We start from the raw sequence: 15,109 nt of genomic DNA, 5'->3' as shown, positions 1-15,109 counted from the left end.
TTCTGAATTCCTAGGTCCCCATTAGACATACTAAGATAGAGTGTATATGTACTGATATGAAAAGCTTTGCAAGACATACTAAGTTTGTTTGTTCCTTCATTATTTATTTATTTATAGACAGTCTCATTCTGTGCCCTGGATACACTGCAGTGGCATCATAGCCCACGGCAATCTGAAACTCTTGGGCTCTTGCCTCAGCCTCCCAAGTACCTACAACTACTGGTAACTACCACAAAACCTGATTAATTTTTCCATTTATAGTAGACACGGGGTGGGGGGGGTGTCTCAATTTTTGCTCAGGTTTGTCTTGAACTCTTGAGCTCAGGTGAGCCACTGGCCTTGGCCTCCTAGAATGATAGGATTATGGGTGTAAGCTACCATGCCCAGCCCACATATTAAGTTTTTAAAAGTGGCCCAATACTTTATACAGTTTGATGTCATTTATTTTTTTAAAAACTTAGAATCTAATTATCTATTTGCCTATATGTGCTAAGGAATGTTAATAAGCAATTACCTCTAGGCAGGAAAGATGGAGAATGAGAAGGCTATGGGAGAAATTGTGATGCTTTATTTTATTCCACATATTTACATCTTTCCTGAAAGTTGTACAGTGGGAAGGAGTTCATGTATTACTTATATGATTTTTAAATACTTTTAAAAAATAATTAAAAGAAAAATCACAACAGCTACTCAGTAGGCAGCTGTTCATGTTCAATAATGAAAGTTGAAAAGAGGAATGTATGATCAAGTAGGAGTCCTTGAAGTGAAAATACTATTTGGATTCAGAAAAGTATGTTCTGAGAAGTTTAAAGTATGTCTGTATAGTGTTTCCAATTCTGTATGCTAAGGACACAGCAATAGGACTTTATCTTTTAAATCGCTAGCTCTGTGATGAATTAAGAAGCTCTTCTCCTCCCATAGGAGGAGTTACCCATTGAGTTATGTTTTGTTAAGGTTCATATTAAAGTTACTTTGTACTCTCTGACCACACACATACAGCAGAGAAGAATGCCAGGCCCAGTGCTGAATGAAGGAGGGAGAAGGTCTAAAACGAAGGTACTTAAAGTCTGATAGCTATAAACACACACAGCATTCTATATAAAAAAAAATAAATAAATACAATCACTAAAGTATTTGTATAGGTTCTGGAATCTTATCTATTTCATGAATTTTTTCTTTTTTACTTTAAATGAAATCATTGTTATTCTTATATAGTGTGGTATTGTTATTCAAGTTTGCAAATAGGAAAACTAAGGCCCAGAGAGTTGAATATTTCGAGATTTCTAGAACCAATGAGTCAATAGAAAAACTCTAGGACTATTATTAGTTCTTAAAATATATTTAGTAACTTGTTTAATGAAGAAAATTGTCAATGAAAATAAATATACTATATTATTCTGGTTCAGTAATTTTCAACTGGTGTGCTGTGGCACCCTGGTATGCCATGACAGGATCTTAGGTGTGCCATGAAAACTTTTTTTTTTTGCTGTTTCTGGCCCTGGCTAGATTTGAACCCACCACCTCCACATATGGGGCCAGCGCCCTACTCCTTTAAGCCACAGGCGCCACCTGCCATGAAAACTTTCAAGATCAAAAGAAGTTCAAAGCACAGTAAGTATATTCTTTGTTTACACTATTTTTTTGATCAACATAATTTAAGTGTGCCACAGAAGTTTAAAACTATAGGTTGAAATGTGCCATGAGATAAAAAAAGGTTGAAAAACACCTTTTAGTTTTAGTTGCTTTAGTATGGGCTGGGTACACTTGGTGGTAAGCAAAAAGTTCTTGTGGGTGGGTTTAGAATATGACCCAGACACAAATTCATGCACATGTGATTCTACTGCAAACAGGTATCTGGCTATTGTTTTTCTATATTCAATGGTTCTCTTTAAGGTTATATCATTTTTGAGAATTTTCTGAAAATAGTCCTTTCCTATTTTTTCCTAAATAGAAAAAAATTACATGTGCCTAGAAGTCCTGTACTAGCATTTCAAGATATACATAACTATAGTCAGATATCTTTTTTTTTTTGTAGAGACAGAGTCTCACTTTATGGCCCTTGGTAGAGTACCGTGGCCTCACACAGCTCACAGCAACCTCTACCTCCTGGGCCTAAGCGATTCTCTTGCCTCAGCCTCCCAAGTAGCTGGGACTACAGCCGCCCGCCACAACGCCCGGCTATATAATCAGATATCTTTAACTAAAAGATTGATCAATTTATGAGATAGTTATTAGGAGTATCTACAAATCTAAATCTATTTTAAAATTAAACTTATATTAGAAATACAAGGTATTTATTGCAAAAAAAAAAAATTCAAACCATATTTAAGTTTAGAAATAAAAGTCAGATGACTGTTCTCCACTCCTACTACTCAGGTTGCATAGTTTGTTATGTACCTCTCCAGATTTTCTTTAAAAATTCATATACAAGTATCTACAATTTTTTTTTTTTTTTTTTTTGTAGAGACAGAGTCTCGCTGTACCGCCCTCGGTTAGAGTGCCGTGGCGTCACACGGCTCACAGCAACCTCTAACTCTTGGGCTTACGCGATTCTCTTGCCTCAGCCTCCCCAGCAGCTGGGACTACAGGTGCCCGCCACAACGCCCAGCTATTTTTTTGTTGCAGTTTGTCCGGGGCCAAGCCTGAACCCGCCACCCTCGGCATATGGGGCCAGCGCCCTACTCACTGAGCCACAGGCGCTGCCCAGTATCTACAATTTTTGAACAAAATGAGATTATTCTTTTGTATTATATATTATATTCTTTCACATTAATTCATAAAGACCAATTCCCTCCAATATTTGAGTTTTCACAGTCCTGCTATTTTAATAGGAGCTCCATTCTAATTGATGTTCATCTCTTCTCATTTCACTGGAATTTATACATTATTCAAGAGCTTTATATGTGTGGGTCTATCATATCAAAGCCAGTTGCGTAATAAGGCAAAAAGGCAAAACTGGTTTTAAATTTGATGAATATTTTGAGTATGCAACGAGCAGAAACTACTGTGTCATAAAACCTTAGCCAGTGAACTTGGCCTATTGTGACATTAATCTTTAGTTCATATTTAAATAAGAATTTAGTTAATTTTCTTCAAGGAGTTTCCTTGAAATTTAAATTATTAATAGATTCAGTTAATTAGATCTTTTTCAAAAAAATTTAAAAACTGGCTGAAATTGAGTTCTTTTCCACTTTTTCAAGGCATGCTGGTAGACTGTATCATAGAAAAGACAGATTTCTGCCCATCCATATGTATTGTTAGCACTAGTAGACAACCTAGGAAATGCTTTAGTAAGATATTTTTCTTAGCCCTACCAATGTTAATAATGTGTTATTTTTAAACAAGAAATAAATAAATAGGCTGGGCATTGTGGCTCATGCCTGTAATCCTAGCACTCTGGGAGGCCGAGGCTGGTGGATTGCCCGAGCTCAGGAGTTCGAGACCAGTCTGAGCCAGAGTGAGACCTTGTCTCAAAAAAAAAAAAAAAAAAAAAAAAAAGAAAGAAAGAAATAATAATTACTGAGGGAAAACAAGTTATTTAAATTAGAAAAAGCATACACAAAATTAAGGGATAATTGAGGTTTTTGGCAAAAATGAAAAAGTGACTTATAATAAAAAATACAGATATAATAATAATCAAATATTAACTTATTCTAAAATAACAGTTTAAATTATTTATTTAAAACTGAAATAATTTATTTTCATGATCGTATCTATAAGAGTAAGGATTCTCTTTACTGATTTATTTATATCACCAAAAATTATAACTATTATCATGTTCTTATATAAGTAATAGTTTCTTTTAAAATCCATTGTTGCCAGTTTCCAGCATTCTGAAACTCTGAAACTCTTTTGCTTTGAGAAAATGTTCTCATGCAAAACCTTAGTTTGCTTGAAACTAAGCAGTTTGAAACTTGAAAAGTTGGACCCTGACAGTAAAACTGAAACAAAATATTTACCTGTATAAATGATTAATATATGGGTTGACTCCCAAGGAATTCATCCAGTTCCGAAATGTCCTCTCTTCCTTACTCTCTCCTAGAGTAGACACAAATAGAGACTGATGATTCAGGACAAAAACAATCATAAACTATTATATATGTTAAGCCATTCTGGCAGGTACAGACTGACCATACGTAATTTGCCATGGTTCTTTAGATACTACAACTTGTTTAGGAAAAAAAAATCTCTTGCTGACAAAATCCCTTCTTTCCCACCATCTAGGAAGGCTTCATTTGCTCTAAATTTCTCCTTCTAGTTTTATTTATTCCATGTCTGAACTACTACTGAGTCACACACAAGTTTCTCTGTCTAGAAACCTAACAGATAAGCTTATGTGGTCAGTTATGAATAGATGCAAAAGGGATTGTCTAGACATTAATAAACATAATCTTTTAGCAGTCAAGGTAACATTAGCAAATTGTTAAACAGAAATAGAAAAGCTCTACCTCTTTCCCCATGTAGTGTTTCTAAATTAGCATGGATTATGGTTTTACACAGGAAAGTTCCTGGCGCACAAAACTATACTTTAAATTATATTAAACAATGAAGTTGAGAGAGGCTTATAGGTAATATAAAGACAGGCAATGAGGGCAATGTAACTATGTGACAGGCTTACTGAGTTATTTTAGATTGCCTCTACTGAAAATATATAGGAAGACAGTGCTAAGAGAAAAACACATTTCATCATAGTAAGTTCCTGGACCTCAAAGATCACCTCTGGAAGATAACTCTGCAGACACTAGTATTTCACCTATGACAACCCTACCTTCCTGAGCAGTCCCTTTGTAGCAATGCTTAAACCATCTATAAGGAAAATGGGTTTTACCATAAATTCAGCAGGGATGTAAGTTCTTCCTGCCACATCTGCCTTCTAGTCATCTCTTGGTTGCAAATAGTCCTAAATGACTATTTAGGTCTACTCTATAACTTATCACCAGAATCCTGAAAAACTGAAATATTTATACCTTTCATCACTTCTAAGTCACAAGCAAATTCAGGTCAGTCTCTAGTCTTTGGCCCATGTGATACTCACAGGACAATTAGGCATATAAATAAATCTATAACCATCTGAGCTCTAGGGGGGCCCATTGCTATAGACCCATTCCTACAGTCATCTTCACACTAAGTGCCAGAGATAGTATAAACCTGCACACCTAGAATGGGAACCAAAACCTTGTCAGTTCTAAAAGGACTCTGTTATTTATGTCAACTGTTCAGGAAATAAAGTGCTCACAGTATTTTCATGTAGTTTTTAATGCCATTACCTAATGACTTTCCAGAATCAGCTTTAATTCTTGCTCTATTAAATTATATAGCCGTACAATTTGCTTAAACGTTATTCCCTCTGATCTGCATCAAAACTAATTGATCAGTCTGTTCTGTCTGCTACAACCACTATAAAATCTACATGAGAATCTTTTTTGAAAAGAACGAAGTTAAAATTAAATACTTCTATACTCCATGCCTGCCTTATTCATAAGAGTTATTAAACAGGTGGAAATTAAATCTGTGAACTCTCCCCAAGGTGACATAATTATAAGCATACTGTGATTAACAGATTGATGCATATGACTTAGATTTGCCTTTTAATTATTTCTCTATTACTATCTGTTATAATGCTGTACATATAATTTTTTCTAGTTATTGGGGAATTTTTACATTATTTCCAGCTAGGAAAATACAAATTATGTCTTAAAATTATGAAGATTGATTGTCACATGGCTTTCTAATTAAAGTATCCAAATTCTGTTGAACTTAAGATATAGTGAATAATATTTAAAAAAAACCAATAAACTTGCATTTTGAGTTCTAAAACTGCCTTCACAGGTTCATATTTATTCCTATTGTTCTCAACTAATTATATAATATTTTAATTTGTGATACATAGAAAGTAAAACAGATTTTATAAGTGAGCATTTATTTATTTAATATCATTTCAAGATGTCTTGATAAATAAATGCTCAAAACTAGAAGCACTATGCATTTTTGTGAGAGCCATGGTAAAGCATTACAAAAACATATGTATTCCAGATTGGAAGATGTCGTTTGGATTACAGACAACTACAGCAATCTTAGAAGTAAAATCTTAATTGCTGATACACAAGATATAACTATAATCATTCATTTGCAGGGTCAAACTGACATCCACAAATGATAAAAGTTTCACTGAAAATAAGCATATTAGAAGTAGGCTAAGAGAAGATAAAAAAGAACTAACATATGTTTAGTTAGCACTTGAATGCTCTGTGATGTATTAAGCACTTTTCTCCTCCTGACCATTAATAAACACATACTGTAGGTTAAACCCCTTCATTTATGATCACATTTAACTTGCTCTGTAACTCTTCAAAGTAAGTATTAATAAATAGTCCTGCTTTATACATGAAAATCAAGGTTCACAGAAATTACTCAGATATTGTGGAACTATGATTTGAACAAAGTCTTTGTAATTCTGTAGCCTATGTACTTTGTCATCATAAATGAATTCTGAGATGCACACATATTTGGCTCAGTTTGATATAAAGGTTTAATATCTAATTGGGCTTTTATTTTTTTTCATTCTCTAAAGATAAAATTTTCTGCCAATGAGGACATACTAATATATAAATTTGGATATATATTATCCATAAGCTTCAATTTTCATAAAGACATGTAAAAACACAAATTGTAGTAGAAAATATTCCAATGACAGTCCAAGTCAAATACATTTTTTTGGCAGATGTATCAGGATATACATATGTTCTAAATAAAGATGATTGATAAATATTTCCCACACTATCTTCTTAATGGATATAGTAAATACTAAAGGAAATATTTAGCAATCCTATTCACACTGAAAAATTCCAAAAGCATGCTGAACGCTAGCAAAAGAATTCAAACGTGACAAATAGGAGAGCGAGCAAGTTGGAAAAGATATCTAGCAAGAATTCAGTGACTATAAAAAGCAGATCATTTTTAATATGCCACTCTAAACAATGCCTTCTACTAACACAGAGGGATTTTGAAATTTTCCAGACTGATAAAAATTTACCAGTATTCCTTTTTGCTTAATTTTTTTTCAAGTTCTAATCTCTCTCCCTAAATTTCTTTTTCCTCTTAGCTACACATCTACGTAGAAAAATACAGTCTATTTTACTGAACCTTCAGTATGAATGAATTTCATTAATCATATTCTTTAAAGAATATATCTGTTAAATCTAAAACTTCATTGATCACAAAACTGTAATTATGAAAGTAGAAGATACTGGAATTCTGGTTATGGCAGTCAAAGAGAAAAAAAAAAATCACGAAACTTATTTTCTCATTCTGTCTCCCTGGGGAATGGGGTAAGAGTGGGTTATGTGAGAGAATGAACACTGGAACCTTAATTTCTCCCTACCAAGAGGAATCCCTACTTTCTCCAAAACGGGGCAACTAGAGAGAAAATTTGGGGATTAGCCTCTTCTGACAACTATCTCTCCCTCCAAAAGCTGCCATTACTGCTGCCACTGTTTTTACTTTTAGTTCTAAAATTAATGTAGATGTTGGTATGCATGTGGGTGAGGGTATGACAATGGAAGAAGAACGTAAGAAAGGCTGAGAAATAAAGATAAGGAGAAAGAACCACATTATTACTAATGTTTTTTTCATGATGTCATTGTGTAAGCTTATAGTGTAAGCTTCAGTGATATTCAGTAAACGTAACATAGCTAAATGATACAAAATAATCTGTTGTGGAACCTAAATGAACTCTTTCAAAGGTTTCTTTTGATGAAAGTTTTATCTTAGGAAAGGAATAAAGAGTGTACATCAAATCATGAAGTACAAATGTCAAAACTGATTTCTACTGTGTTTACAATACCCCATCATTATAGAAAGCAAATTAGGTAGAGATTTTACATAATCAAAGCTTTGCTCTGCTATTCTAATTAAGGTCCATTTGTGTTTCTTGTTTGTAGTCATTCATTCCATAGGCATATTAAGACAGAAATAACACAGCATAAACAATGCAAAAAATGAAATATCAACCAAGATGGAAAGAATAAATGGTACTAATAAAAAGAACATTCAGAATGATTATAGAGTATAGAAAAGTACTAAATACAGTACCTACATTAGGAGGGGTCAAATCTGCATTTCACGAAGCAAAATAGGAAAGTATTATATATTATGAGACAGATAATGATAGACCACACACAAGACAAGTAATGAATACTGTAATTTTTTTCATGTACACTAAAAACATTAAAAAGAGAACAATACTCAAGTCAAACTGGAGCTTTCGAAGAAGAAAAAAGCTACAAATTATTTTTTCCAATAGATAATTCATTGTCCACGTTGATGGTAATGTTAGCATTTTCAATAATATTTTAAATATCTGATAGTTTTCACTAACCTCTTACGAAGAAATGACAGATAAGCTTTACTCCAGCATTCTCTTTGAACCAAAACCAACAACCACTTTTTAAAACTGCAGTTTTTAATGGCTGCACATGCCTAGACACGCTAAATTGCACCTCCCACCACAATCCCCTACAATGAAGTAGAACAATAACATAAGTATAGTAAGTCAATTAAAAGTCAAAAGACATACCTTCCAATAAATTCATATCGATGTCGTTATTATCAGGCTTGTGTAGGCATGGGTACGTGTTAAACAGATTAGCTACAAAAGCTAAATTAAGTTTAGGATTGCCTGAAACCACATCTGCAGGAGTAACAAACTGTCTGCAGCCCAGTTTATCTGCTTCTTGAAGCATGAATCCAGCACGCTTCAGGTCATTTTTCTCCTAAACAATAAAATGAAACAAAAATGGTCACTATTGAATTTTTTATTTCAGTGTATTTCGAAAATTTATTTATCTCAAATTGTGCATAATGGAGTAAAAACTTAAGTTGAAAAGGTACCTGTTGTAAAGATGATATTAGTTCAAATATATATACATGGATTCTTGGCAGACTGATACAAATAATATAAAGCCAAATCTTTTAAAATGTAACTACAGAAAATAAGGAGGGAAACCTTAAAATATCACAATAAATTTACAGAAATATTATAAACCATAAGAAAATATTTCAAACACGGTTACTTCGTGTTTTTTTTATCTGAACAAAATGGAAAGTTGGGATTGAACAAAAGCTATTATAAATTATCAACAATGTCAACCCTTAAGGCCATTTTTTTTTTTTAAGTAACAAATACACTTTTAATTCATCTCCGATAAAAACTACTTAGAGAAGGTCAGTAATCATTTTAGCCCCTAATCTGTTGGAGCTGTATCCTCAACAGCCTTGAGGAACTGGGTTAACTGGTTATTTCACATCATCCACAGTATTAGAAAAAACAAGGCTTCGTATCAGTTTAGGTTAATCGTATGGCTGGCGACCAAATCCAGTCTCTTATATTCCATATTTTTTTCTTTAGCTCTTCGACTTTGTTGATTTAAACTTTCATGGCATCTTCCTTGGTAGTTCCTTTCAGCTCATTCCAGGCATCCCACTTGGCCTTGCCTTTGAAGTTGAACATCCCAGGCCATTCTGTATTCACATCTCCCACAGTCGCTTGTTTGTAGTGGCTGTAGATGAAAAGCATCTCATCGTTTGCAGGCTTGGTCTTGAGGTGCTTAACCTCCTCTGTGGCTTTGTCAAACTCAGACTGAGACATGTTGGCCAAGTGGCAAAGATTCCGGGTGGTCATGTAGGAGGCAAGGAGCAGGAAGTGACAGCATGAGAGTCCACCAGCCAGCGCTTTTAGAGGTGCAGCCCTAGGCACCCCTGCCCCGCTCGGGTGAGCCCTTCAAGGCCATTTTTGCTTTAACAGTAAGTTTAAAAAATTTAGTACAATCTAAAACTTTTGCCCTTTTAAACAAGACTACAGAGATGGTTTGCCAGTACTTATTCTATTTTTTAATTTTGCACAATTTTTAAACAATTAAAATGACCAAATTTGAATAATTTTTTCCCCACATTTGCAACTGTCCCAAATTTCAGCTCCACAATCAAAACTGAATAGAAGCCTCTCTTTGAAAAATATTGGCAAATTCTCACCTTATAAACAATGGACATTTTGATTGCCATGTTTATCTCAATAAATGTTGTACAAAAGATGCTTGCAAATATTAAAACATTTTTTCGTCACTTGGAGACTAGCTCTATTATTGGTAAAGACTTTTGCAAACTTTCTGCAAAGCTCCTAGAACTTTAGAACCATTAGAACTTTTAAAAAGGTTAGCATAGATTTCTTTCCTCCAGATCTATACAAGGTCCATTCCCCTCTCTCTCCCCAACTTACCCCTGGTTTACTCTGTAGAAAAACAGTCCCCCCAAAAGAAGTGCAGGATCTCTCTCATAAAAGTTTTCTTGCTAGCCTGGTGGGTTTTGTGTGAGTATGGATGTGGTTGGTGTTCTCCTTTGCAGCTATCACTTGCTGTGGGTAATGGGATTCTTTTCTTATCTTTTTAAGCATACCGGGTTTTTCTCCATGCTGTATCTTATTCTCCTTTTCTGCACCCCTCCAATTTCCCTGTTTTTCTTGGAGAATTTCTCCCTCCTCCAGTTCACTATCTGGGCCCTCACATGTTCGAGATAGGCAGTGTGCCCTTAATGGCTGTGCCAGGCACCAGGCCTCTCTGGTAGTGCTGAGACACGTGAAGTCCGCTGAGGGCGGCGCATTCCAGCGCCTCAGCACCAGGGAAGTACATCCTGATCTTGTCCTGGAGGTCCCAGGCCAGGCAGGGTGCCCTGGAGTGGGAGGAAGAGCTGGTGGACTGGAGCTGGCCTCTGACTTGACCATGGAACCTATGGAGCCAAAAGCCATGCCAGGCGTGCCCTGCTGTGAGTAGGACATGCTTTGGGTAGATAAGTTGTTCACGTATGTCTGCGAGCTGGTCACAGAGATGTTCTGCAGAGCGCTCACTTTGTAGTGGTGCATGGGCTGCATCTGCATTGCGCTGTATGCTTAGAGGCCCGGGTGCTGCAGATGATAGCCCAGCTGGTTCTGTGCATCGTGCTGTAGCTGCCATTGCTCTAGCCGTTCATGTGCATGTAACTGTTCATGTAGTGATTCACACCCGTGCCCAGGCCGTCGCCCACTCGCCATGCTGCTGCTGCTGCGCACTATTGAATTTCTGATTGGTGTAATTTTTTATGATAAAAGTATTTAAGGGCAATTACTTTTCAGCAAATAATTATAGCTCAAAATAAGATCAGAATGTTCAGGAATTCCAAATTACCCTCCCCATTTCTTTTAAATCAAAATGGACTGTGAGTTTTCTTGCTGGATTCACAGTTAATAACTCAACTCTAATTGCTGAAATACTCAACAAAATTCAAATATTGTATCAATAAACTCCTACTAGTGAAATTACAGGTAACTTGTTCAATGCCAGATAGTAGAGCACCCTATATATAGATAACAAAGTCAAACTTGTCTCACCCATTCTACACTGAGTGACAGTTCTAGTAAACTCTTTCCTCAATGAAAAACAAGTTGGGATACATCTAAAAAAAATTGTTAAAATCATGAGGAACTATATCTTTCATAATTGCAAAACCCTAGAAACAAGAGAGTAAATGAATGAATTGGTACATTCACACAATGATATACAATAATGTGGGTGACTAGTATAGTTATAAGTTAAAAAACAAGTACTGGAAATTTAAGTACATGATAACTAACGTTAAAAGTAAAATTAAAAACTTAAATTTTTAAAGAAAACACGTGGATAAAGGGAAACTGTATGAAAAGAAAAGCAACAGAACAATGAACACAAGATTGAAGATGGTGGCTACCACCTTGGGTTGAGGCAAAGATGAATAAAGGAGAATTGCACAGCTAAATGTAAATTAACGTCAAGGTCTTAGTTTTCTTGTTGAATTGAAGGTCCATGTGGCTTATTACAACTTCAACTTCAAAAGAAACAACCACAAGCAAATATTTTAAAAAAGGGGGGAGGGATCATGCAACCGATCCATGATAAGAGTATATTATGAACAAGGATTATAACCTAATTCTGTGTATCACAGTTGTGAAAAAGTCAAAATGCAAACAAAATCATAGAAAATGATAGATTCAATATTATTAAACAACTATAAAAAGTTACCAAGGTAGATATCAACAATATATGGACCTTATTTAGATCTTAATTCAACTACACTATGAAAAGGAAATTTGACACTTATGAAACAATTGAAAATGCAAACATTGACTACATATTTTGATATTACTTATTGTACTATTTTAAGTATAAAGTATTGTTTTATACTACAAAGTGCATTTTTTTAGAAATACATATTGAATTTTTTTTTTTTTTTTTAGACACAGAGTCTCACTGTGTTGCCCTCAGTAGAGTGCCATGGCGTCACAGCTCACAGCAACCTCCAGCTCTTGGGCTTAGGCGATTCTCTTGTCTCAGCCTCCTGAGTAGCTGGGACTACTGGCGCCCACCACAATGGCCGGCTATTCATATTGAAATATTTTATCAATGAAATGGAATGATGTCTAGGATTTGCTTCAAAATAAAACAGGAGGAAGGAAATAGGTAGAGAATAAATGAGATGACATGGACAATGAATTAACAGATGCTGAAACTGGAGGATGAGCCCATGGTAGTTTAGTGTATTATGTCTATTCACTTTTGAATATATTCAAAAATTTCCATAAGTTCTTTTTGACTTAAAATAATTTATAAACCTTATATAATTTCGCAATAATAAGTTTCTGAGCTATTTCAGTATAATATTGTGGTATAATTAGTAATGACTCAAGTTGTTTTTAAAACTAAATATTATGGATACTGCAGTTTAACATATTTTCATATAATCTATATTCTGATGAGATTTTAACGTTTAGATAGAACCATCCCTAATATTTACAACTTAGACTGAAAGAATGAGATTCCCAAAATGTGTTTGGTAGGTCACTTTCCTATGCCATAAATACTAGGAATTTCCATCTTTTGTGTATTTCCAAATGTAAGCTAGTGAAATGGATAATCAGTTGCTTAGCAATCTAATAACAGCTTATTGCTCCCTTTCCTGGTACACATTGACAGTCACAAAATAATCTGGTGAATTCCAGTTTTATTGCACCAGAGAAACGTGAATGTAGGATTCCACAAATGCTCAAGGTCATAATTCTGCAATTCTCTTTCTTCAGTCATGATACCCAGATGGCTTAACAAGGAGACTTGGAACCTGGGGTATGAAAAAACTTCTGAAGACCAAAAAGCCAAGCTTTAATAAAGGGTCGAGGGCTCCACTAGGGAATGCTGCCTGTAGAGAACTGAGCTACAAATTTGACAGTACCCACTAGTCAAATTCATAGAATCAGAAAGTATAATGGTGGTTACTAGAGCCTGGGGGAAAGGGAATGGGAAGTTATTATTCAGTGGGTACAGAATATCACTATGGGATGATGAAAGATTCTAGAGATGGAAAATGGTGATAGTTGCACAACAATGTGAATGTACTGAGTGCCACTGAACTATATGCTTAGAAATGGTAGTTTTGAGCGATCACAGTGGCTCATGCCTGTAATCCTAGCATTCTGGGAGGCTGAGGCAGGTGGATCACCTGAGCTCAGGAGTTCGAGACTGGCCTGACCAAGCACAAGACCCTGTCTCTACTAAAAATAGCAAAATTGAGCCGGGTGTAGTGGTATATGCCTGTAGTCCCAGCTACTTGGGAGGCTTAGGCAAGAGGATTGGTTATGCTGAAGAGTTTGAGGTTGCTGTGAGCCATCATACCATAGCACTTTACCCAGAACCACAGAGACTCTGTCTCAAAAAAAAAAAAAAAAAAAAAAGATAGTTTTATGATATGTATATTTTACCACAAGATACAAAAACAAGTTTATAACTGCACTCACATTAAATCCTGAAAGGTCAATGGGAATGGCAGGTCCATCACCCCGGTCCCCTTTAGGGGCAATCTGATTAAGCAGATGAAAATAGGCTCTTGAATCCTACAAGGAAAGAGATAAAATACCATTTCTTTCTTTTTTTTTTTTTTTTTTTCACTTTTTTTTAATTAAATCATAGCTGTGGAAATACCATTTCTTAAATGAACAAAATCATCATTCTATTTAGGAAAAAAGTACTCAAACTGAGGAAACTACCTCCATCTCACAGAATGAAATAACAACCTAGTAACCTCAATACAGAATTGCTTGTGGGGTCCTATATGCTATTTCGCGTTTCTGAGCTTTCAGCAATCCTGTTTAATACCTCTGAGTTTCCAGCAATGCTGTTCCCTACACTTGGGGTTAATCTCATTCACCTTTTTCATTTATTTGTATACTCAAGCATCAGATCAATTATTATCTCCTGGAAGCCTTCTCTGGATTCCCCAGAATGCGTTAAGTACCCTCCTGCATATTGTATAGCACCCCTAACCCACCTCAATAAAGAGTGACCACACTGTATTAAATCATTCAATATCGTCATCTCCAAAGATATCTATCATAATTCTTCTTAACATGTACAAATAGCTCTTGGTATCAAAAGGCAGAAACTATTTTCCTTCTCCTTTAATTTGTACTGGCCTTGTGACTAACTTTGACCAACAGAATGCTGTGAAAGTGATGTCCTGAGTTTTTAAGACCAAATCTTAAGAGCTTCTTCTGTTTCTCTCTTGAAGTTAACCTCCACATAAGAAGTCCAGCTATCTGAGACTATCATACCGTAAGGAAGCCCAAGCTGGCCATGTGGAGCAGCCTTATGGAGGAGAACTGAGGCACCAGAAATATGACTGATACCTTTGAGCACCTTCCATCTGAGCCCAACTGACAGCTGAATATAACTGAGTTAGGGATCCCAGCCAAAACCACATGAAACAAAACCCCCCTAGAGCCATACCAACCCATAAAATGATGAGAAATAATAAATCATTCTTTTAAGCCACTACATTTTGCATGGTTTGCTATATAGCAATAAATAATTGAAATATTCATCTACTAGTTGTATGTCTCCTTGTATAATCGGTAAGCATCCCAAGAGCTGAGTCTCTGCATCCCCTGGGCCCACATGAGGAGCTTTATAAATGTCTGATGAGCTGCAGTTAGTAAGGAATTCAGAATAAGAGAAAATTTCAAAACTTTAAAATCAGCATATAACAGATGAAATTGGAG

The 15,109-nt window shown here is 35.4% G+C and overlaps 2 protein-coding genes and 1 pseudogene across 4 annotated transcripts in view; all 3 read right to left on the bottom strand.

Moving 5' to 3' along the window:
* The window catches only part of PLS1 (plastin 1), a 133,988-nt gene that overhangs the window by 13,287 nt on the left and 105,592 nt on the right, over positions 1-15,109 (bottom strand). For all 3 annotated transcript variants that reach the window (XM_053598584.1, XM_053598585.1, XM_053598586.1), the window contains exons 9-11: positions 13,850-13,945; positions 8,576-8,771; positions 3,960-4,038 (exon numbers count right to left, since the gene is read on the bottom strand). In XM_053598584.1, coding sequence (XP_053454559.1) covers positions 3,960-4,038; positions 8,576-8,771; positions 13,850-13,945 — 371 coding nt within the window. The remainder of the gene's footprint in view (positions 1-3,959; positions 4,039-8,575; positions 8,772-13,849; positions 13,946-15,109) is intronic.
* Positions 9,175-9,685, bottom strand: LOC128591202 (acyl-CoA-binding protein-like). Its single transcript, XM_053598587.1, has one exon. It carries the CDS (start codon positions 9,677-9,679, stop codon positions 9,425-9,427), a length of 255 nt encoding a protein of 84 aa, XP_053454562.1. The 5' UTR covers positions 9,680-9,685; the 3' UTR covers positions 9,175-9,424.
* Positions 10,554-11,222, bottom strand: LOC128592362 (transcription factor SOX-2-like; annotated as a pseudogene).

The sequence above is a fragment of the Nycticebus coucang genome, chromosome 8 (genome assembly GCF_027406575.1).
Source record: "Nycticebus coucang isolate mNycCou1 chromosome 8, mNycCou1.pri, whole genome shotgun sequence".
Lineage (NCBI taxonomy): Eukaryota > Metazoa > Chordata > Mammalia > Primates > Lorisidae > Nycticebus > Nycticebus coucang.
The sequence above is the reverse complement of the archived record's forward strand: the minus strand, read 5'-3'. Positions and strand labels throughout refer to the sequence as shown.

Bases quoted from the DNA above. Each gene is read 5' to 3' on its own strand.
- LOC128591202 (XM_053598587.1), bottom strand. From the start codon at position 9,679: ATGACCACCCGGAATCTTTGCCACTTGGCCAACATGTCTCAGTCTGAG.